Source organism: Chiroxiphia lanceolata, chromosome 5, assembly GCF_009829145.1.
Source record: "Chiroxiphia lanceolata isolate bChiLan1 chromosome 5, bChiLan1.pri, whole genome shotgun sequence".
Taxonomy (NCBI): Eukaryota; Metazoa; Chordata; class Aves; order Passeriformes; family Pipridae; genus Chiroxiphia; species Chiroxiphia lanceolata.
The window spans coordinates 62,285,268-62,309,301 of NC_045641.1; the positions used below are offsets into that span (position 1 = coordinate 62,285,268).

Consider the following 24,034-nt stretch of genomic DNA (forward strand, 5'->3'; position numbering starts at 1 on the left):
AGAGGCAAAGGAACCTGTCTGTAGAGCTGAAATGAGGCATTTCTGGTGATAATTTTTTAGCCAACATTGTAGATTCAGGTCAATGATAACATTACTCAAATCTGTGCCAGTTTCAAATCATTTCAGCTGGGTAAAAGAAAAACCAACCCACAAGCAATCACACACACATGCTTTGTTTGATTTGTTATTTGATTTTTTTTATAATTTTCAGTTTATAACAGTGTTGTTTTCTTTAAAGCCATACACCAGAACATAAACCATATTCAGTAGAATGGAAAACTGAAGAAGATGTCTTATTTCGCTGAAATGAAACATGATTCACCTAAGGCTTTGCTTTTGTATTCTGAACTTCAGATAAATCATAATATTCCTTTTGAGTTGACCCCAAACAATATTTTAATGGCTATAGGAACAAAGAAGTCAGTTATTCACACTCCTCTGCTCATGAATTGTAGTCAGTTTTATGAAGAAAAGGGACCAATCTGCTGTCCATGATTCATGATCTTACTTCTGATACATTGTGTTGATGTCACACAGTCCTTGCTCACCTGAAGGGTGTGCCACTGATGTCCGTGAAGAAATAATCATTGGTGAGGAAAAGAACTCGTTTCTGAAATAAGAGCAGGAATAAGAAGAGTGAGAGACCATCTGACAGACCAAGAGCATAGTGGTGATGGGGACCTAGGATATATGTCCCCAAGGCTAAGCCAAACATTTCACACCCTGCTAGGGCTGGCTGGAAGCAGGGATGAATGTGCAGTATTCAGCATATCCAGCTCTTTCAGGATCCAGGCAGCCACTCTGTCTTTCCAACTAGGGCTTCAGTTAAACCTTTCTTTGCTCTGGGGCTCATGCACCGGTTGCAGGAAGGGGTGGGGGGAAGCTGCCCTCCTTCTCACACCCTCCAAGCCAATGTGCTGGGGCCCTACTGCTCTTTTGCCATACACAGCAACCTTGACAGTTTTGCACATCATCATCATCATCATCATCATCATCATCATCATCATCATCATCATCATCATAATCATCATCATCATCATCTCCAGCAGCAGGGGGGCTCAGTGGGGCAGGTAGAAAGATGGCAAACCTACCCACTGTGTGTGTGGGCAGCCGGGGCCAAGTCTCCCCACTCCTGTGGGAAATTCTAATATTCCTGACCTTTGTTTTCATGCCAAATTGGGACAAAACATTAGCATATTCCAATTTTGTTAAAAAACATCAGTAAAAAAAATTTACGTTTTAAATTTGGAAAAAAGTGCTGATTCAAATCCAAGCAGTTTTGATTCACGTGCAAATATTTTTTTCAGACTGACATTTCAACTGAAGACATTTCAGATTATTGAAAGCTGCTTCAGAACTTCATCTGTTTGCCAGACTAGCCTTTTCCTGTAGGAAAGTGTTGATTTCAGTGGAACTCTTTTCCAAAGGAGAAAAGTTTTTGGAAAGTTTCTGTCCAAGCCTCATGCCAGTATATGAACCCTAATATGTTTAAAATCCTAGACCCAGCCTGAAAACGAGGTGAGAGGATGTGTGTGGGAGACAGGGGAGTGAACACAGAAAACTCAGTGTTCCCCAGGGGGAGCCGTGCCTGCTCTAACCTGCTCAAGCCGTGCAGCAGTGGAAGTGGAGCGAGGCACAAAGGACCAGCCAGCGCCAGCTCCAGCTCCCCAGCCAGCACCGAGTTTGTGCTTATGGGGCTGATGGGGATGGGGGATATTTTTAGGTGAGGAGGCGGCAGGTGGCTCAACCCCTTCCCTCCTCTCTCTCTCTCTCTCTCTCCATGTATGGCAGCTCTATACTGCTGAGCAACAGGGTCTTTTGCTGTGCCAAGATCACGCAGAATCACGGAATTATTTAGGTTGGAGATCTCTAAGATGATCGAATCACCACCTTGTCAACTGGCCCAGAGCACTAAGTGCCACATCCAGTTGTTTCTTGAACATCTCCAGGGATGGTCACTCCACCACCTCCCCGGGCAGTTCATTTCAATGTTTAATAACTCTCTCTGTGAAGTTATTCCTCCTGATGTGCAAGGTCTTCCAGAGTGCTGTGATACCCCTGAAGAACGTGGCATGGTGGTGTTTTGAGGTGTTACAAGAGCTATTAATCCTTCCTTTCCTTGCCTGTCTGATCTGATGGTGGAGGCAGGGAGGCACGGAGAAGAAGGTCTGGCCGCTACTCTGAGACCCTTTCCTTTAGCAGGGCTTGTCCTGCTCATCCTTTGCTCCCTGACCTGCCCCTCTTCTACTCATGCAACCACTCAGCACCTGCAAGTTGAGGGAGGGAGGGCAAACCTCTTTTTGGGCAGTAGGAGAGAGTGGGTGGCCAGCCTGCTCCAAGACAGCTGGAGGTATCAGCCCTTATCCATGGAATGGAAAAGAAGCAGAGGCACCCTTGAGCTAGGCAGGGTTGAGGATGGTCAGACAGGACTTTGCTATACAGGGAGGATCAAGGGAGAAGAGAAGAACGTGGGCACGTTGGCACCATGGTAGGATAGCTGACTACCATCCCCTGCAGCCTGGGAACATGAGTATTTCCAGTGTTGGTATTGTCACTGTACTAGGTATCCAGTCCTGGTTATTGCCATTACCAGTGGTTTGCCACAGCTCCTACCCCTGTCCTCACCCTTTTGCTTTCACAGTCACAACTCTTTTGTAGTCCAGCTGCAAGCAAAGATATTTTTGCCACTTGATCTCTCTAAAAACCGCCTCTTGTACTTGTTCCTTATTTTCCCCTCTCTGTCTCACTCTGCTCTCAATACCTTCCTGAGATCAGCCTGGGAAATCAATGTTTACGTGGCTGACAGAATAATTTCTATCTCTTCATTCAGGCCTTCTCTCTGTAGTCTGACTGCCTTCTTTTTGTTTCAAGGCTCTGTCAGCACTTTCTTTGTTTCAATGCTGATCTGCTTCATCAGCTGGCAGGGTAAAATTGGGAATTGCTGAATTTTGTTTCTGGTTCCCACCGTGTGTATTCCAATAGTAGTAAAACTGTCACATACTTCAGTTTCCTATTGTGCTTCATAAGGCTTCCAGAGTTGCAGAATGAAACAGGTAATACCTCTTTACCAAGGCTACTTTTTGTTATCTTCCCCCCTGCCCCCCCCCCAGGGTAGGGGAGCAGAAAGATGTCTCTAAAATATTGAACTAAAAAGATATCACTGGATGACTCAGAAGAAGTGTTGTTGAGGGTGCACAAAGAGGTTAAGCTAGCAAAATAAACAATCTAGACTTACAAATAATAGAATTTGCTTGAAAACTTTGATTGCTTTTCTGACAGAATAACTAAGGTAGAGGAATGAAGGAAATAAAGGACATGCAATGTATTTGGGTTTATATAAAGCACTTGAAACAGCTTCTCATGAAATTTTATTCTAAGGAATCTGTTAAAGTGGGCTTAAATAAGATATGGAGTGAGAACCAGCTGCAGCATTGTAAACAAAAAGAGACAGTAAACAACAGGCCATCAAGGGAAAAAGATCTAATGAGAGGAACAGACAGACTCTGCCTTAGCAGCCCTTACGTACAGGGATCTGTAAGACAAAATAAAACAACATTTCTCTGCATACTGAATAAAAGCCGCAACAGACCTTAAAATTAGAAAGGCTGGATGAAGAGGAGGAGTGGGTTTCATGTGGAAAAATGGCAACTGGAAAAAAATAGCTAAGAAATACAGAAGTGAAGGCGGCAGTTCCAGTGGAGCTGGGGGAGGCAGAAAAAATTGAAGGGACAGCAGAAAGGAGATTTGGGGCTCCTTGTTCAGAAATATCATATTGCAGAGAATAGATGCTCTCTAAAGAGCATCAGGGAAACAGAACTCTAATTCAGCAAAGCCCTAGTGCTTGTGCACCAGAAATGATAAAAGACATGAAGATAACAAACACAATGGCTGAATTGCTTGGACTGAAAAATGTGCAAATATTTCAAATGTAGATGTTGGCAATGCCCGGGAGAAGAAAGGCAAAGGCATTGACAGGAACCTGAGAGTTGTAAACACCAAGAATAGAGAGAGAAAATGTAGTGACAAGATCTAGCAGTACAACCATTCAGAGGAAACAAAGGGGTGTCTTCATTAGGAAGTGGCACTATTTTCAGCAGTGGCTGTGAGCAGTTTGTTGGAATTGGTGCTGACTGTGGCTTAGCATGGGAACAGTTCAGCCAGCCGCTGAAAAAAATACTCTCTGTAAAGGATGGAAAATTTTCCTGAAATATGGAAGATTTCTGGGCAGTGTAACTTGCAGGACTCTGGAATCCTTCCTAACAGGAAATGATGAAAGCCAAAATCTTTAAGAGAGTTAAATAAACCTGAATGAAAAAGTACCAGTGAACATAAATGTACAAGATAATCTTGCACTGATTCCAAGGCAAGATGTATAACCCTACCCTAGAGCTGGTAGGGAATGTTCAAAAGTCTACATTTCGCTAGGGCTTTTCATAAAACATCTGCAAATATTTGCATAGAAATTTAATCCTGGACCTGGATAAAGGAAATCATATTCTGACAAAGTGAGGGACAAAGTTTTCATGAGAGGTTTTGGGTAGGGAAAGGGAGTGGCAAAATAGTCTCCAAACGTCTTTCTGTCTAGGTCAGATCTGCGTAATCTTCCCTATTCTAAACTCTTGAAGATCTCTGATTTCATTTCACAGCCCTATAAACAATGAACAACATGCTTTTTGGCTTTGCCTGGAAAAAGTAGGGGGCTGAGAGGCATTTCCAATAATTTTCTAGGAGCAGAATATTGGTAGGTGTAAGGAGCACTTCTAATGATGCTTTTTTAGATGTCTTTAGCACATGCGTTACATATGTGTTGAAACAATAAAATCCTCACACTCAGAAATGCTGAGCATTAAAACCACATCCTTTGTGGTTCTTCAGCATCCACTTCCCATCCACTCCCTTGTGTGACCTGAACAGAAGGATAATTTCTTACCCCTTTGTCCACAGGGACCTTCACATCCATAGAGAGGTAGCCTGTTTCCCCATTGATCATGGCAGTTCTCAGCTGAAGAGGTGAACAAGTTTAGTATTAGTGTCTTCAGGCAAGACAGGACAGGAATTAATAGAGTCACTTGTCATTAACATACAGTGGCTGGCAGAAAGAGTGACTGCAGCTTCCCTCTCCTTCCCAGCTCTTTCTTGCTTCTTTTAAACTGAAAACCTGTTCTCAGTGGTCAGAATCCTTGTTGGGTCAAGCTGATAAGTGACACAGAGTAGTAATAGTTTATGCTGAAAGCCTGTTGCTATGTCTTTTTAGCACAAAGAAAGGATGTGGAATCTATGAAATTGCCAGTCTGAGTTTCAGGCTTCACTGTTTGGCAGCCAGAAAGTCATTAGCACAGTGCTTTGAGAGCCTGGAAGAGGAGACAACTGAGAAACTCACTAACTCCCCCAGACCGAATCCAAAGCTCTTTGACATTTTAAAAACTGATTTATAAATTATAGGCTGTATTCAGCACCACTTCTGAGGTGCAGCAAAGCAGCTGTTTAGCGCAGCAAAGCAAGACTGTATGTCAGCAGGGTAGGCAGTGAGAAGACCTCTTTATTCAGTCCAGGTTCCAAAATTTAATTTTCACGGTGACTCCCAGCCTCTTGCAAGAAAGAGCCAGGAAATTTTTCCACAAGTGCAGAGGCTTTGACTTTAGGCCCAGCCTGCCAGAGCATATCAGTCTATTGCTTCAGCCTGGATAGAAAAAATAGGTGGGAAGTAACTTATTCATTCACACAAATTGTTTCCTTACTTCCAGAGACAGGCCTCCATTCAGGTGCTAGCCAGTCTCAACTGCATTTGCTTTACAAGGCCACGGCTTTGTTTACTATGGCTGTTTGATGTGGGTTATTTACAGACCTAGAATATAAAGCTCATGTTTCCCAAGGCCCACATCTTGGAAATGAAAACACTGACTGGTACTATTACTCCTTTTTGGCTAAGAGTGTTTGACCTCCTGCCAGAGCCACGGCATACTCTCTGTTCTGGTCTGACAGCCTGCAGCATTCGCTATGGGTTCTGGATTTAGAATCATGGAATATCCCAAGTTGGAAGGGACCCATGAGGATCATCAAGTCCAACTCCTGACCATGCACAGCACAGCCCCAAAAATCACACCGTGTGTTGTCCAAATACTTCTTGAACTCTGTCAGGCTTGGTTCTGTGACACTTCCCTGTTCCAGTGCCCAACCACCGTCTGGGTGAAGAACCTTTTCTAATATCCAGCCTAAACCTCCCCTGACTCAGCTTCATGCTGTTCCGTCAAGGGCGCCCCCTGTCACTGCTTACCAGAGAGATGGGATCAGTGCCTGTCCCTCTGCTTCCCCTTGTGAGGAAGCTGTGGACTGCTGTGAGGTCTCCCTTCAGTCTCCTTTTCTCCAGGCTGAACAAACCAAGTGAGCTCAAACATTCCTTATACGTCTTCCGCTCTAGACCCTCGACCCTTCTCCTTTCCCCCTCACACTACAAATACCCCTGTGTTGCTTCACAAGCAAGCCCAAACCCTTGCTGTTGCCTGGCTGCAAATAGTACCACTGTGCATCAGTTGGTATTTTCCAGACAATGCCATCTTCCCTCTACTAGATTTCCTTTTAGCAGCTGGCTGTATTACACATCATTAGCACTTGGGCATATTTTTCCAGTCGGAATTCGCCGCTTATCAGTGTTGCTGAGATTATACTGCAACTGATGTTGAGTCTGTCATTGATCTAATACCATAGCTACAAATCCAAGTGTTGAAATGTTGGCAGCTTTCTGCTGCAGTGGGTGTATCTTGAGAGTCTCTAGACTTGCTGAAGTCACACTGCAGATATACTTCACGTCACTGAATGTCTCTGTACCCTCAGTGACTGCAACCTTTCTTTCTTCTGGAAGGTGCAGCAGAGAAACACAAAGTGGCTTTGTTATTCATGCCTGTTTCATGACTTTTTTCCCCCGTGGTTAGTTTTATTCTGACTGCCTATGGACAAAAACCTTACATGTTGCACTGTAGTTGCATTCAGGTATCAGTTATTTGGTCAGACAGGAACCTGCCAGCCAAATAAATAGGAGAGCAAAGCAAAATTCTCTCATTTCCTGGATTTTTTTTTTTTAACAGCAAACTAGGTAAAGAGGAACAGCTCTAAAAGTGGCTCCAGTGAGAGAAAAACTACAGTGGGAGCAGAGCTCGTGTAAGTTATCAGTGAACCTACACAAAGCCATTGGCAGCTAGCATCTTGGTGGTCCCACTACATGCAAACCCTCTTATTTTGTCTTGCTTTCCATGTTTCACACCTAGTTCTACTGTGTTTTCTTTCTCAATTTGCCACTCTTCCCCTTCCCAAGTTCCTTTGGTGTACCCTTTGTACTTGGCCTGCACTAGTGGCAGTGGCTACTTTGATCCTGTTGCTGGTCAGTTTGTTTGTCCTACCTGTTTAAGTGGATATCTATAGCATCAGATCCGTTTATCTCAGCAGTCTCCCCTGTAATCCAGAAGCATCTGTCTCACAGCTAATTCTATCTTACTCCAAATTCAGTTCTTATCTTAGTAACTTAAGTATTTCTTTTCTCCTACTTCTTCTGAGTAAAATAAAATCAGCCACAGGAGAACCTCACTACCTTCTCATTTTATCTAGGTTCCTAGTTATGCAAAGCAGCAATGTGCAGCTATTAAGATGCATGCTCTTTCTTGTCTATCACTTTTTAATAATTTTTCTCAAAAGACAATAGAAAAAGTATTTTCTAATCTTTACCCTCTGGTCAGCTATTATTTTCAGTGCCTCTACACCTATGCAATAAGGTGATTTCTGGAAATTTGTTTTTCTTAGGAAAACTTTGTCTAAGTCCCTTATCTTCTTTGTCTAGTATTAATAGTAACTGCAAGCTTTAGACTCTTCTTGAATGCACTTTCTTCCTGCAGATCTCATTAGTTGAGTGGTTTCAGCTATATCTCACATTCTGCATGTATGGGTAACATCACAGGACACTGCCACACTCCTAAAGCTACCTTGGCTTTGTATTAAGGCAGCATTTGGGCCATGTATGCACAGACTGGCTCCGTGGAGCACCCTCCAAAGTGCTTCCTTCCTCGTGCCAGCACTTTCCCTCTTAGTTCCTTGTGAAGGTAAACTCATACTGGGATGGAAGACAAACACTTTGTAGAAGAGTTTCATCTTTTGACCTCTTTTAGAGCACCAGCCTCTCTTACTCAGAGCCGGTCAGGCACAGAAAAAAACCAGGAGTGCCCACTGCTCCCCCATGCCTTCCATACAGGCACACCAAGTAATAGAAAGAAGGAACTACAAAAAAGGCTAAATTCACTTTCTGATACTCACTATTTCCTCCTGGTCTTCCCATTCCACTTCTGAGAGATCTACACTGTTGTAGTTCGGCTTAGGCTTCAGTTTCTTTCCTTCTTTGTACTGGTGTTTATGGAAAAAAAAAAAAAAGAAAGAAAAAGAAAGAAAAAATACCCAAATAAGTGGCTAGATAACTTTCTAAACTAACCCTTTAAGAACTGGCTGAAAAATAGGGATGACTCATTTATTCTCTGACTAGGAAGGCAGCATTTGTGCAGGTGCCTTATTGGTCCTATGTCATCTATTTCTTTACGCAGGCAGTGAGGGGCTAGGAGAGTTCAAGTGGGAGAGGTTGATCCAGGAAGAAGGCAGGAACACAGGTAAACTTGCAGATAAAGGCTATGGCCTCCTACTTCTAAACAGATCAATACAACACACTTGCCTCCAGAAAATAATTTTTTTTCCCTGCAGCTAAGAATATAATCCCGTTAACATTATAATACCAGCAGGAGATCCTTCCTGGCTTTGACTCCACTGAGGGTAGACTTTTCACCTAGAGCTAGCTGACAAAAGAGAGCTATTTCACTCTAATCTTCCAGGTGAGGGAAAAGGTGTGAAGCAGACGGAGAGAGGCCAAGTTAAGGTGGAAGGATAAAGCATAGCCCTTGCCTAGCTTTGCCTTGCCCTGTCCCTTCTCTTCACATAACAAAGAAACTCCCTGTGCCAGTGGTCTCCCCTTGCAAAGCTGCCTTTTTGAAGACAGCTGCTGTGAAGCCCTGTGGTGGCACTTTCTCTTGCTGGTGACCACGCTAATGCTCAGAGCTGTGTGCAGGTGGATTTGTGCTGACCAGCACATATAAGAAATGTAAAATCCCTGCGTGCCTGGCTATCTGACTAATGAGGCCAGCTGTGTGTTTGCAAACAGATGGGTGGCCTGGAGCTCCCAGTGGCACCGCGAGGGAGAAACACTGTCCTTATGTCCACTCTCTCAAGTCTCAGGAGGTGTTTGCAACCTATTGGTCTCTGAATGGTCTCGGACTCACCATGTTACTAAGATTGGTGGTACTGCACCCTGCTAGGCTCAGAATCCTAAAATGTCCATATCTGCTGGGTAGTTATTACTGGGGTGCTACTCATGCTGAATCTCCTCGTAGGAGATATGCCTGAGCAAGGGGACCTGTTCCTGCAGCCTGGCAGTGAAACCTTGCGTGGGCACAGATACATGTGCACCCACAGTACAGCAAGTGCACACGAATGCAGCCCTCACATGCAGTCCTACAGAGAACAGAGAGGCAGGATACCCTATGCTTCATACCCATGTGTGTACATATATACATTTGTGTACGTGGAATTTATTTCTCCGGCCCTCTTGCCCCTGGGTGCCTGTATATCAGAGCCTGGTAGCCTTCACAGCTCAAAAAAACCCCCAAATCAGAAAGACCCCTGAAAGTCTCTCTTTTCAAATCAGCAAAGGTTTTCAGATTCACAGCTATACATACCAAAGGACGGAGGTCTGGGTGTGAAAGGATGTAGCCGTTGTTGGTGTTCAGAAAGGCGTATCCATGGACACCCAGCTGAAGAAAGAGGCATCAGAATAATTAGTGCTTTAGCTAGAAACATGTATAATGGGTACCACTAATACCCTGGCACCACCAATAGTCAGAAATGTTTTCCTTTTGTAGGTATTGACCAGCACAAAATAGGGTCCATCCCAAACCATTTATCTCCAGATCTCTGACTGCTCTGCCCAAGCAGACTCACTGTGCTTGGATGCACAAAAGGATGGACAGGTAATTGGTTTTGTGTACACCTTCAGAGGGAGATGCCCTCCTACAGTCTGACTGTCGTCGTGGACAATCACCACCCAGAGGCAGACTGAGCTCTCCACAGCAGGCATAGCAGAGCCACTCATAAAAACTGCAACGATGGGGAATGCTGTAAACAGCCCAGAAACAGCAGTGACAGGTCTGTGTACCCATCACTATGTGTGCAGAGCAGTGAATGAACAAGAGAGTATGAATCTCACAGACGGCTTCGGCCTTCAGAGGAGCTCTGCATTATGTTTCAGTGTTGGCAAGACCAGACCTAGCCTAGGCCAGTTGTACAAGCCTGTAGTCTTAAAATGCTTTTTAAGGAATAGCATAGTCTAACAAGAGCAGACACTGGCTGACCTGATCTGCAAGAGATTTCCGAGAGAGCAATTACTCAGCTCAAGCCCACATATAATACAAATTCCAGCTAAAAATCTGCAGATAGCCTGTGCTTGCCAAAACAAGAGGTGTCTCAAGAAAAACAAGGATGTCTAAGGTTTCTCTCTTCAAAAAAATGTTGCAACTTTATTTTCCTATAGAGACAATCCTGGAGGGATAACAGTAGGAAAGTGAGGAGGTGAGTCATTTACAATCCGTCTGTGCGTTCAGGGAATGAATTCTGTATTTCACACATCTCGGATCAAAACTTTGGACTGTCTCTATGTGAAGCAGCTTTTTGTAAAGCACACTTGGCTCAGCTCAGCGTGGCAAGAACAAAACCAAGACACTGGAGCAGCAAACTTCTTTTTTGCCTATTAAACCTGATATTTCCCAGCCAAGTAAGCATGATCATTAATACACAAGCTCTTGAGGGCTGGAACTCTGGAACTGGCCATTTGTAACCTATATTCCAGGGAATTTAAGTTGAGGATCCTAGGTTTCTAAACTGCTTTGGAGTTGGAAGAGCTTCTGGGAAGATGTGTCCTGCCTTCGATGTAAAGAAATTAAAATAATTTTTTCTCCTTCCCTGGCACTGCTTGGAGGAAAGAACTGTGTCCCTTCTTGGGCCAGAAGAAAGATTATTGTGACACCTGGCCTTTGAGTGACATGGAGAGAGGAAGATGAAAAGGTATCAGTCTTATACAGAAAATAAATGTATAAAAATTGAAACTCCTGCACAAGGTTCCCCCAGGCCCAAATCATCCAGCTTTTGCATGCTGAATGCATGCACCCTGACACTCCTAGATCTAGGATTGCCCGAAGGATCATTTCCTTCAGCTTCACGTTAATGGTCTGCTGTGTATCCATGTCTGGAAGTGCCACAGAAATTCATAGCTTCTGACAGCACTTTCAGTCCTGTGAGCCTTTAGCAATCAGGTTTTGGACAACTGCCTAACTGGTAGTAGTTTTCTGATAGCTGTTTAAGAGAAACTGAAAACTTGAAATGATGGCTCAAATTTCCTCATTTCATGGTGGTCCTTGGATGTGCTTGTTGTCTCCTGGTGTGCAGCCTGACTGAACAAAGGGTCAGTGCATGGAGTTTACATCAGAAACCAAACTAAACAGTGCATCTCTGGAGGGATTTCCTATGAATGAACATTTTTTTTTTTTTTTAGATACACTGAACATAGAGCTAATGGAAAGCTTTTTGACTAACAAGTCTGGGGATCATATACTTCATCTAGGTACAGCAAAAGTGAGTGAGAGCCAACGTTCTGTGCACTGTCCTGCCAAAAAATCTTCATGCTGATCTGGAGAAAGAAATCTCTCTAGGCATGCCAGAAGAGTTGGCTCTCCATAATCCATTCAGCCCTCACTTTTTCTCCTAAGAATATTGACAGTGAAACCAATACATTTTTTGCCAGCTGGCATGGCAACTCTTGTCCACTGGGAACTGGATATAAAAGTTTAATTCTTCTAAGATAGGCTGTCATCTCTGAGGGATCTAGGTTGGTGACCATCAAAATGCAAAAGTTCCACAACATTTTGCCAATCTACTGGATCATCCAGGTCTTGTGATCCTGAAGCAGCAAAGAGCTTCTAGTAGTGAATTTCACTTGTGCTGTATAGAAACCACACATCACCACATCCAACATCTCTTCCTTTTTGCTCATAGTTTTTCTTACAGGCAGAGAAATGATTTTTCAGTCGTGCCCATGAGAGAATGACTAATGACTTTGCTGTGCAAAAGAACAAATTGCATTTTCTGAGTCTTACCTTATACCGTGGAGCAAGTTTTAACAACTCCCTCAGTGGTACATCAGAGCCCACCACACCCAGAAGAATGCCATGGGATCGCTTTAAAACAAAGGAAAATCTATTTTCAGAAGCAAGACCTGGGTAGTTTTCTACCTGAAAGCACATTGTCTCTCTACTAGTCTCTCATGTATCCTCTTTAGGCTTGTGTGAGTATCTTTATTTAAAATCAATTAGCATAGTTCAAAAAGTCTAAAGAGGTTGTTCCAGGGTTTGTGGAGAGGAGTATTTCTACACAATACTAGTCAGTACTATTTACTGTAATTCAGAAGCAACATAAAATCACTGAAAACAAGTTTTGAGGGCAAACCTCTGCATTCAGCATGTGTAAATAACAATAAGGTCAAGACAATCATGCAACAGAACATGGATTGGTTGACAACTTGGGTCAACTAAATCAAATACTGAATATAAAATTGTTAACCTAGGAAAAAGGAATTCCCCCCTCCACGATATGGGAAACTGGTTGTTTAATAAGCATTATTAATGTAGCATGATGGAAAAAATGACACACAGACTCCCATTGCACCACTGTGCTAATACAGGCTAAGGCCAGCCCCAGGTGGAGAAGGCAGACAGTTGTTTGTAAGACCTGGATGAATAGTTTATCCCTCATACAGCAAAGGAAAGATACTGCCCACCATTTTAAAAGGATGCTGAGAAACAAGAAATTGTACAGAAAAGAGTGTCTAAAGGGTTTTAATCCCCGAAGGAAATGCCCTTATCAAATACGTTTAAATAATTCAGCCTTTTTATCTTATCAAGATAGACAGGTTTGACTTTATGTCAGTATAGAAGATGCTTCCCAGGAGAATGTACCAAAGGGTACAGGCTTTTTAATCAAGTAGAGGAAGCCATTGTGACAGGAAGGTGAGGCCAGACAAACTGAAAGCAGAATTTAGACACCAGTTTTTAGTGGAGAGTGAGAATCCACAATGGAGAGATTTGGGGCTGGATGCTTTTCTTCAATGGCACTTTTGCCAAAACAGGTTATTGGGCTCGTGAAGGACCCTCTGTGTGAAATGTAAAGATCTGCAATAAAAGAGATGGACTAGACAAGGTAATGATCTCTTCCAGCCTGAAATTTTAAGGTCAATGAACTAGGCACATTTTGAAAATGGAAGGGATAAACCAAAGAGAAATGTCATATTTAAGAGGTATTTTGAAGAAATAGCATTCAGAGGACATGACAGGCTATCATTTTGACAGATAAATTATCAGCCATCCGTCCTGCCGAGGTCTATTGCACTTCTGAATGGCTTTAAAACCCTGCAAAGGTCCACTGCATCCTGCCACCTCTGCTGGCAGGGAGGAGAGCAAAGCCCACATTGCACTCACCGTCTCATTCTTCTTGCTGAAGACTGGCATGGCCACTGTCGTCATGAGCAACAGACTTTGAGCCTGAGATGCAAAGAGCTGCCACAGAATAATGGAAAGTGTGTTAGCAAGTGCAATAACAGAGATAATACAAATGGAAGGCACTGGAATTCCCAAGGACCCCAGATGTTGATTACAATTAGCCACCTCCTTGCCTCCTCCCACACTTCTCAAGAAACAGATGGCAGCACTTTTAAATACTCTGTATCCAAGAGGATCGTGGGGTGGATGCTTGCTCGTGTGGGGTGATGAGGATGGGATGAAAGCCAGTGAAATGTGTTGAAGCAGGAGAAATTGAAGGGTTGCTTTAATGCAGAAACAGGAACCTGTAGAATTGGTGGCACAATTTATACCCACCATGTGTTAGGAGTGTAGACATGAACACTTATGCAACAAGTGTAAAAACCACCAACACAAGAAACACAGAATGGAGAAAAGCAACACAAATATGAGCAAAACCAGACAAGGTATTGTCTATATTGCTAACATATGAATACCACAAATGAAAAACACCACAGGCAAATACACACAAAGCCTGCTTCTATATACTTGTTACCCAACCATCTAAGTGTAGGAAAAACAGAGACAAAATCATGATCCAAACAGATACAACAGAGTGAGCTATGCACATGCACAGGACATGCACATGTAATGGGGTAACAGATGCTCCCAATTCAACAGAAGACAGATGCTCTAAAAACACACATGAAAGGAGGTAAACAGGTAAGACACATGCAAATGAGTCTCCCAAACATGCCAAGCTATCAAAAGAATCTAATTCTCTGTTGTCAGTAACATCCCCCCCTTTTATCTCTCATTTGGCCAAGTAAGCAGCAAGGCAAGAAACGACCTCCTGTCTTCATTACAATATGTACTGGGAGCCATAAAGGAGCCAGTCAATAATCAGTCACTTGATGGGGATTTGAGCCTCATATCTTGAGTTACTATTCTGATGATTTTTTGTGGAAAATTCCCATTCACAACAACGCTCACTAACACACAGCAAGTAAACTTCCCTGGCACTTAGTGGACATATGGAAAAAGAGATCAGGCGAACTAAGCTACTGCACAACACAGACACCCCTACCTACTCTGAACCAGCAGCACAGCACAGCTCCCCAGTACATCCAGCATTTCCTCTCCTCCTCTTGCCAGTGCAAGAGGACTCTTTCAGTGCTGTGTCCCCCACCCCCCCAAGATGTACAGGCCAGCTGTGGCTGTGAACACTGGCACTGACACACCAACTGGCACAAGGGAAACAGCACGCTCACAAAACACAGGGGTGCAGTTACCTCCTCAGACTGTGGCAGCTAGTGAGAGACATGGATGAACACATAAATGAATACATGAAAGGAGGAATGAATCAAAGATGAGAGAGTCTGGGACAGAGAAAGAGAATGGCAATCCAAGACACAAGGCAAGAGGTGCAGCAAAAAACATGCAGCAAACAAATCCCTGTGGCTGCCTTGGGAATTGTGGCCCCATACAGCAGTGCCAGAGGTGGCAAGCCCGCTGATAAAATAAACTTGCTGGGTAATTAGTAGCATTTCTGGAGGTTTTGCCTAGTACATTCAAGTACCATGTCCCAGCTCTCACCTGGCAGCAAAGACATCTCCATTTCACTCTCCCAGAGCTAGCGTGCCATGGCTGCAGCCTCAGTGGTCAGACAGAGCAAAAAAGTGGGGAATGGTCCCTTCCTACAAGAGTCTCCCAATTATAAACATTTATACACCACGATGACGCAAGCCTGGCAACCTTGGAGGGCTTTCTTGGGGTTCACGTGGTCTTGACTCTGAGCACAGCATTGAGTACCACCATATGTAACCTGGACTTCCATGCTTCCTGCTACAAACCTAAGCACACTACCTCCAGTTTTACTCCAGCTCAAAGAGCTCATGTTTCTCACTGTAGATTTTAAACCCGAAAACTGTGTGTGTTTCCCGGGAAACTGTGGCAGACACCCTAAAGCTGCTGTTGTCCAGACTGGAGCCTGCAACTTCAGTCCCACAGTGGGACTGTGTACAGAAACATTCTCAATGTTTCTAGGAGATTCTTCTCCCCAGATAGAATAAATAGCCCTGAAACCTTAGGTTCATTTCTAGAAGAGGGAAACCTGACTTCAGATCATCTCTAGCTGTCCAGAAGTCAGGCACTTCTCTGGGGTGAAGAATCCAATGTAGGAAAAAAACTGTCTCGCACATAGAGGGCACAGAGAGCCACAAAAGAAAAACTGTAATTTCCTCTTTCAGCAGTGTAAAAAGGGGTAGAGATGGAGACTGAGGAACATCATCTGTTTGGTGAAGTGCAGAGGAAGGTTCCTTCAGTGTCATCTACTCCTTTGTCCTTCCCTTCACTCCTTTGAATTTCAGAGCTGCCTTAGCAACACCACATGATGACAGCACCTGCTCGTGGTCCAAATGTCTTTCAACAGGGCAGGCCTAAGGCAAAGCAAGGGGCGTTGGGAGTGCTGATTGTCCGGTCCTTTGTGATGTGTCCTTGGCCCTCAGGGCTGGGCACAGGACCACTGTGGTGACAGGCCTTGCTAGCGCAAGGAAAGCAAGAGCAAGCCGGCTTCCCCAGCAATCTGTACCTTTGGGAGGCAAGCAATATGCAGCTGGCTCCTGGTCTGGAGGAAATCAGTCTCTGTGACCTGTACCCTGAGCCACGGATTATCTTTCCTGTGAATAATCCTTTAGAAGGTAACCTGCTTTCACAGAAGCACTACTTAAGTGACGTTGTGCCTGTGTGATTAGTCCTGGGCGCTTGGGTCACTGCAGATTCAGATCTGAGGCTGCATACACACCTCAGCTCCGGGAGCGAGTAGAAAAGAAATACTGTCTGTATTGGCAGAGCCAGGGACCAGTAATTTCTATCCGTCAGCCAGCTCCTGGTATTACATACATTTCAGGGCTTTATTTAGATTCTGATACACATAAGATATTTAGATGGGAAGCAGGGATAAGTTATATGGCTAACACACTAGCTGTGTGCCTAAGACCTCTGCCAGTTTGGCCCACAGGCCCTGCTGTTTGCCGACTAAAGGCCCGTGCTGTAGGTCCTTACCGCGCTGTCCATGTAGGCCTCAGTCCAGATAATGTCGTGGTCATGGTTGATGACCATGGGGCGGCTGAGCACGTGCAAGTATTCCATCACGTTCTCCTGGACATCCGCCAGCGTGGAGATCTGAGTGTAGTAACCTTTGTGGGGAAACAGAGGTTTGAGTCACTCTGCTAACGCATGCTCCGTATTTTCACGTGAGCGTCTGTGCAAAGCTAGAAAACTAGATGTCAAACGCTCTATCTACCCAGTTTACAAAAGCCTTGACATGCCTTGTATTCACAAGCTTCTGTGGGCACACATTTCTGTGGAAATCTAGTTTTGAAGCACGGACTCTGTTCTCTCAAAATACTGAAGCAATGCTCAAGGCTAGAGTCTTGATATAATCAGATTTATGCAAAGCAAATACACAACGTTGCATTGGGTCTTGGGCAAAACCTTCCACTACTGAGGCTGCCTTTGGTCCTGAAGGCCAAACATACGCAAACAAAGTATTTCACCAGCCTACTTGCTTACCCTGAGCTATTTTATATTAAGACCAAACTCCCACCTTTCCTTCCAGATTTTTTTCCAGCACTCTTCAGTCTGCCTAGCTTTACATCCAAGGATGGCGACTACTTCCATCTACCCCATGGAAGCAAAAGATAAAAGTGCAAGTAACCTATTTCCAAGGCTTTGTCCCTGCAGATGGACCTATAACAGTCTAATGCTACAACAGGGAGTATAGGAGAAGAATATATTCAAGTTATCAGACGGTCCTCAACACTAGCTACTTAACTGGTTAGAGTTGCTAACATAGTGTAATGTCATGAGGACCCTTGTCCTGCTTCTCACCACATGGTTTGGTTGTACTTGGTATAAGATGGAATATGTCAGATAGATGGAAAACTTTCCTATCACTAGGGAAACACTGTCATGTGAAAGGGCTCACTTTCTGATAAGCTTTGTGATTTGGAAACAGACTTAGTGTGCTTGAAAACAAGGACCATAAGAGCTATACAATGTGTTGAAATAGAAGAACCAAAATCAGGGAGCCCTCTGCAGAGCTCAAGTGTGGTGAATAAGAATCCAAGTGCAAAGAGCATATTTTTGTTATCTGGTTATTCAGAAGAACCCCATTCTGACATTTTATGATGAACCAACAGCACTACAAATTCCCTGTCACTAATCTCATCACTGGGAATACAATCTGAAATCCAGAGTTTTGTTTCATTTAACAAAACCTAAAAATACTACGTGTAATTCAAAGTGCTAATAGATGAATGTTTGAGCCTTGAAAATCCCCAGCTCACAGACATTCTGCAGGTCAGGAACTCATCTGTCAATGATTTTCAGTAGAAATGCTTCCATACATTTCACAGTCTGCTGGAACCACTGCTCAGACTGGAAAACAGCTGATGTACCCAGCCCCCAGCTTCAGTCTCCCCTTCCTTTTCCTGTTTAAGCAAGACACTGATGTAGCAAACACTGCTGTCTCCAGGCACACTGAGGCCAGGTCAAGCCCAGGCACAGAAAACTTGTCTCCCCTCTTTCTTCCTTTAGCTTTGCAGTCTCTGATAGGACTAAATTGACTTTTTAACTGGCCCCAAATGCATAGAGGTGACTCACCTACTGTGAATGGATTTTCCTATTCATGTCATTTAATGCCAGTTAGAGAGAATATTGGGTTGGGGGAGGATTAACAAGCTATTCTGGTGCCTCAGTGAAAACCACTGACACACAAAGAATTTGGCCAGGATACAGGGGTTAACCCACAGACCTCATGAAAAATGCTGTAAAATCTTTAAAGAGGTGATGTTTGGTTTACATCTCAGCCAAAAGATGTCGGGCTCTCTGACAGAGCTGTAGACAGATTGTCAAAAGCCAGCAACTGGGGCACAATAAGCACAGGGACTTAGGTGGACTACAGCCAGCGTGAATCTCGGTCATAGTGTCCCTTGGCACCGTGACAGGAAAATGCAGTGGCTCAGCATGGAGGACTGGTGTTAGCTGGACACAGGCACACTTCACGTGGACTAGCAGGATCTGCTTTTTCCTTATGTTGTCTTCCAAGCAAGGGCTCCTGGGCCCCAGCTGTAGTGGGTGAGTCCTAGCAGGGTCCAGGGCCCCGTGGCTGCAGTCCACATGTGACGTGTGTGATGGGGATTGGGGAACCATTCCCACACAGCACCTTTGTTGTTGCAGGCAATCCATTTCACCTGGGGGGCAAAAGTGACCTCCCGTCCGATGAGGTAAGTGAAAACCCGGACCTGGGAACAAGAACACAAAGAGAAGAATTAGTCTGTAACGGGCTACCAAATCCTGAGGTTTGGCATCCTGTTACACACTGGTGTGAGTGCCTGTTTGTGGTGCAAAGCAATAGCTCTGCTTTCACGCAGAGACAGGAGCCTCTTGTGCCATTTGTTTTGCATTTTGCGGGCTGGAACTTAATTTCCGATTACAACAAGCCCAGAAAGCCAAGTAGCACCCAGCATCATCTGAATAACAAGGCAGAAGTGCAAATTCTGCTTGATTTTATGATAGCAGCTCTGCCAGGCACTCAGCAACCACATGCAGAGAGGTTTACAGCTCACAGGAATCCTTTACCCAGGGGAACAGCTGGCTGCATGAATCATTTAGAGAAAGCTTTACCATTTCTCTTGTGTTTGACCACCAACAAAAGAGCCAATCCTGAAATAAACTGCTTTAACAGCCCTTTGCTCTGGTCTCTCAGTAGGCTTCTCTCTCCCTTTGTGCATTGCTGCTAGCTGGGAAGAGGTAAACAAATAAATCAGGAGGGTTTAGGATGAGCTGGGGTCTATTCCGCTTTCACAGTCAGCTCTGCTAGTATGAGACTGTAATTACAGACCTCAGAGTAAACAGGGCTGGAGGGCACCTAGAGAGCTTTTCTCTAGAACTGCTAATAGCCAAACCTTTCCCAAACAGGACCAATTATAAACAGTCCTGCATTGGATTAAAACTATTTTCATAAAAGTGTTTGTTTTCTGTTTTTGTTTTTTTTTTTTTAACTATCAAGTATTCAACTCAGTCTTCATAATGCTATCAGGGGAACATTTTGATTGTCCACACCTTTAGAAAATGAAATGTATGAGAAAAACCTCTTTACTGACCTGCAGATATCCATTTGTAATCCTACTACCTTGAAAATCTCCACAGCAGGCTCCTACCTGGCTGCTTTGTTTTGTGTTTACAGCCAGGTGCTCATGGGTATACAGGTGTTGGAGGATGTGAATGCTCAGCTCTGCCTGATATCCTGACTTGTGCTCTTCTATTCCCACCATAGCAGGATAGCACCTTTCCTCTCCCTCTCTACTTATCACTTCCCAGACAAACCTTCCGATCTGGCCAGTTGTATTTTTCAAACACGGATTCATAATCCTCCACTGCTCCGTCGGTGATCAGCATGATGGCTTGGTTACACAAGCCTCCTTGACCAGCTTCTCTGAACTACAAACAGAGAGGAAGAGCATTAGTTATCCCAGCTCAGGCTGCTTCTGGGTAATTGCACTCTATTTATTCACAGTGGGCCAGATCCTGACTTTCTCTTGCAAACCTTACACTCAGAAAGAGCTCCGCTTAAATAATGGCTGTGTTCGTGTGCTGCATATAATTTTTTTATTTATACAGCCCTGCCTAGCACATGTAGACATGGGAGGCTTTACAGAAGTAAAATAATGAGGAGAAAATAAGTGTTGTGGAGGAAGGGTGCGATTCCCTGCTGCTTCACATCTTGCACAGTCGCATTCATTTATGCAAAACAACCATAGATGGACCATAAACACTGCAATTCTGATTTGACAGCAGTAACTGTCACTTTTTATGGCAGAAAATGTGAGAGGAGTAGGAAATCAAACTCATTATTTCAGGGTAAATACATCAATCTGCCAAAGAATAGCAGAGAAAGGCAGGAGCACATGAAAAAAGGACACTACTGCCACCAGAGCTGAGAAAGGTTGTGGATGGGCCAGATAGAGAGTCCATACACTGTAGTGACAGATGACCCATTATCTGTGCATAAGTGATATTTAAGGCAGAGCAGAAGTACAGTGGGACTCTGGTACAAACATTGATGTGCTCCCAAGGGCACCTGGAGAGGTGTTGAACAGATGTGCTCTTGCAGGCAAGCCCTTCCTCTTTTTCAGCCACGAAAAACCAGCCATGGAGCACTGCTTATCTCCTGCTTCTGCATGCAGAGCCATTTGCCTCTTATGCCCTCAGGTACCCAGCTCTAGAGAGCTAAGTGCCTTATCCAGCACCAACACAGGTGCTAACAGCCACCAGTGGAGGTAGTGGAGGACATCCAAGGTACAAAACCAAGCAGCCACTTTCCTGAGGCTCCCAGCTCGGTGTCAGTATGTGCTTCTCTTTGTTCTGCATCTCACCACTTCTGTGCTCTGAGCAAGGAAAAGTCTAATCAACAGAGGAAGATACAGAAACTGATGCAGAGTAAAAAAAATACGGAAAGAGGGAGAGATGACAACTCTGCACAAGAGATTAATGAGAGGCAATGGCATGAGATGGAGAGTATACAGGAGACTAACGGAAGGGTGAGTAAGGTTATATCAAACAGCAGCAGTTTTAAATTGGAGAGGATAGTTATATCTTACAAATGAGGAAAAAGATATCCAAGTGGCAAGATTAATAGCGTAAAAAGAAAGCAAGCACTGGATGGGAAAACAAAAGCTCAGAGTGCGAACTGGGACTTTTTGGGTATTTTAGGGTTCAGTTCACAACTCCCCTCTGTTTTGGTCATGCTATGTTATGACAGTCAAATGTTTTTACCAACATGAATGGTACTGTAGTTCCACTGCAGATCAACATCATGTCCATCAATACCTGCAAGCCAACGCCAAGTCCAGATTTCCCCAGTAATTTCACCATTCCTACAGTTACCTCTGTGATTGTCCCTTATTATGAAATTACCAGGTTCAGTGCTAACATCACCATAACATCACCTTCTGCCACCTCCTCTTTCGTGTCATCACAGCAGCACATTCCGAGGGGAGACAGACAGTACCTCTGCTGCTGTGGTCACTCCAACACAGCCCTGGGGATCTCCCATGTCCTCCTCTACAGAGTCCCCAAGGTCTGCCGTTTCCAGTTGTCCAAAAAGCTGCTATACTTTGTACCAGGGAAAAAAACCCAATCAGTGTAACTTGATTACAGGGTAATTTGAGCTTCAGGAGGGGTCAGAGCTCACGTGCGTCCTGCTCAACAGGGGGACTCAGTGCAAAGGCTGAGGGTGTGCAACAGGGACAAGCACAGGATGCCCTTAGGTGAAAACTAAGGGAGAAAAGGAGGTGACAGCCACATGGGATTCTGCTGCAGACCATCAGGTACGAAAAAGACAAAGAGCCTCAAGTGAGCTATTTCTAGGACAGAGATCAATTGGATGCAGATTAGCAGAGAACAGACAGTGTGAGTGTCCACCAGGGAGGCACGGGGCTACGGTGGTGCAGGAGATGCTGTCAGAATGAGGCTCAGATCACAAATATGCAAACCTTAGAGTTACAAAAGCAGCTTAGTCCAAAATGTTGTAATCTACAACGTTTGTTTAGATTATTATTAAATTAACGCTTAATTAAGGTCACCCACCATTTCATCAAACTACTTAAGAAATCTCTTCGTGAAGCTTACTTCAGATTTCATAATACTGAGATACTGAGAAATTAGATGCTGCATCAGAACTAGCAATCTCCTAATTACAGGAGTAGATGGTATTTTCAACAGGGAAAATGAGATCATCAGTGTCATAGAAATAGAGATTAAAAAGACAGATTTAGAAAACAAATGAACAAGGAGGTAATCCTTGGGTTTTAGGTCCTTTTGTGACTGGTTGCAGCTGTAGCAAATGATCTGACAGCATTCACATCAAGCTCTCAGCATAATTCCCTCCTCTGACTGAAGTCTCAGGAGCGTGAAAGAAGGGGAGATGAGGAATAATATGTCCACAGAATAGATGTCTAAAGAAATGTGGGCTAGAGCTGGATCAGAGAAACAGGCACGGAGCTACATGTTCTCCTAAAGAACTTTGGTCACGTTGCCAGGACTAACAGGCATGATCTAATTAATTCAGGGTCACAGTCTCCTGTACTCCCTTGTTTGTTCATTGCCATTTGCTTTGCAGTTATAACTGGCACAGAGTTACTAGTGAAGCAATAGAAACCATCACCATCTCTCAGAGGTGTGCAGGCACACGTGCTGATTATGTACACATCTGGCCAGAGGACTGAGCAGCCCCTCCTCATCTCCTCATGGTCTATTCTTATGCAGACCTGCCTCCAGAGTGGCCTCCAGAACTACTGAAAATTCAAACTTGGTAGAAAGTATCTCATGGGTAGAAAATTAGCAGTAGAGAAGGAAACAGCCAGTGCAGAAGAAGTGAGAAATTAAGCAAAATTATAAGAACTAGTGAATAGGAAATCCTGAGCTTTGCATGTCTTGAAAAACACGCTGTAAAATCCAGGTCAAAAAATGCGACTGGAATCAAGAAAAAATTTATAAATGTTCAGAGAAGAAGCAAAAGAGAGAGTAAAAAGAGTATGTTGCCAGCTGATAAAAAAACAGAGGGAAATGGTGGGACAGAGATGCTTTATAGCCTCCATACTTGATCATCAAAAGAACAATACTGTAATGGCTGGGTACCCACTGAAGTGATAAGAAACAAGGAAAAGAAAGAAAGAATTATAGGCAGGGTCACAAAGTGGTAGAGTTAAAGAGAAAGCTAATTGAAAGCATAAGAATAATCTGTGTTCAGCATGAAGGGAAAGAATTGCAGAAAGTACAGCTGAACTACTTGCCTCATGAGCTGAGACCTGACTGAGACTGTATGAGATCCCAAAGGATGAAGAGAGAAGTAACAGAATATGTGATATAAGAGGGGAGGAAACTAGATGGGTAAGTTGTCCTTAAACATTTAGCACATTGCTAAAAAAGTTAGTAACACAGTTGTGAGTGCACAAATGAGATGCTTCCTCACACAAGTGGAGCACAAGAGGCCACAAACTTTTGATAACTCACATCAGCAGATGGGTTAATTCTTTTCATAGCACCAGTTTGCTCAAGCTACTCAGAATTTTATACCTCATTGAAATCCAGTTTGTTACCAGTTTCATAATGTTTTATCACCTATAGTCATTCTGGAGAGACCTACTCAGTTAACTTGAACTTTTTTGTGATTTCTGAGGTCAACAGTGAGTCGAGGCATGATTAAAGCAGCTTGATGTTAAGAGAAGACAACATTCCAAGGTGGCCTTGGAAAGCTGAACTTGGCATTTCTTGTCCTCCACAGAATGGGTAAAGCATTAGCTTTCAAAATACTTACTTACTCT

At 43.8% G+C, this 24,034-nt stretch overlaps 1 protein-coding gene across 1 annotated transcript in view; it reads right to left on the bottom strand.

Annotated features, from left to right (window-relative positions):
- CACNA2D4 (calcium voltage-gated channel auxiliary subunit alpha2delta 4) overlaps window positions 1–24,034 on the bottom strand; it is a 129,028-nt gene that overhangs the window by 79,184 nt on the left and 25,810 nt on the right. The window contains exons 11-19 of the mRNA XM_032688544.1: window positions 20,037–20,150; window positions 18,874–18,952; window positions 16,710–16,843; window positions 13,608–13,685; window positions 12,231–12,311; window positions 9,762–9,836; window positions 8,299–8,385; window positions 4,931–5,002; window positions 549–610 (exon numbers count right to left, since the gene is read on the bottom strand). Of these exons, the coding sequence (XP_032544435.1) occupies window positions 549–610; window positions 4,931–5,002; window positions 8,299–8,385; window positions 9,762–9,836; window positions 12,231–12,311; window positions 13,608–13,685; window positions 16,710–16,843; window positions 18,874–18,952; window positions 20,037–20,150 (782 nt within the window). The remainder of the gene's footprint in view (window positions 1–548; window positions 611–4,930; window positions 5,003–8,298; window positions 8,386–9,761; window positions 9,837–12,230; window positions 12,312–13,607; window positions 13,686–16,709; window positions 16,844–18,873; window positions 18,953–20,036; window positions 20,151–24,034) is intronic.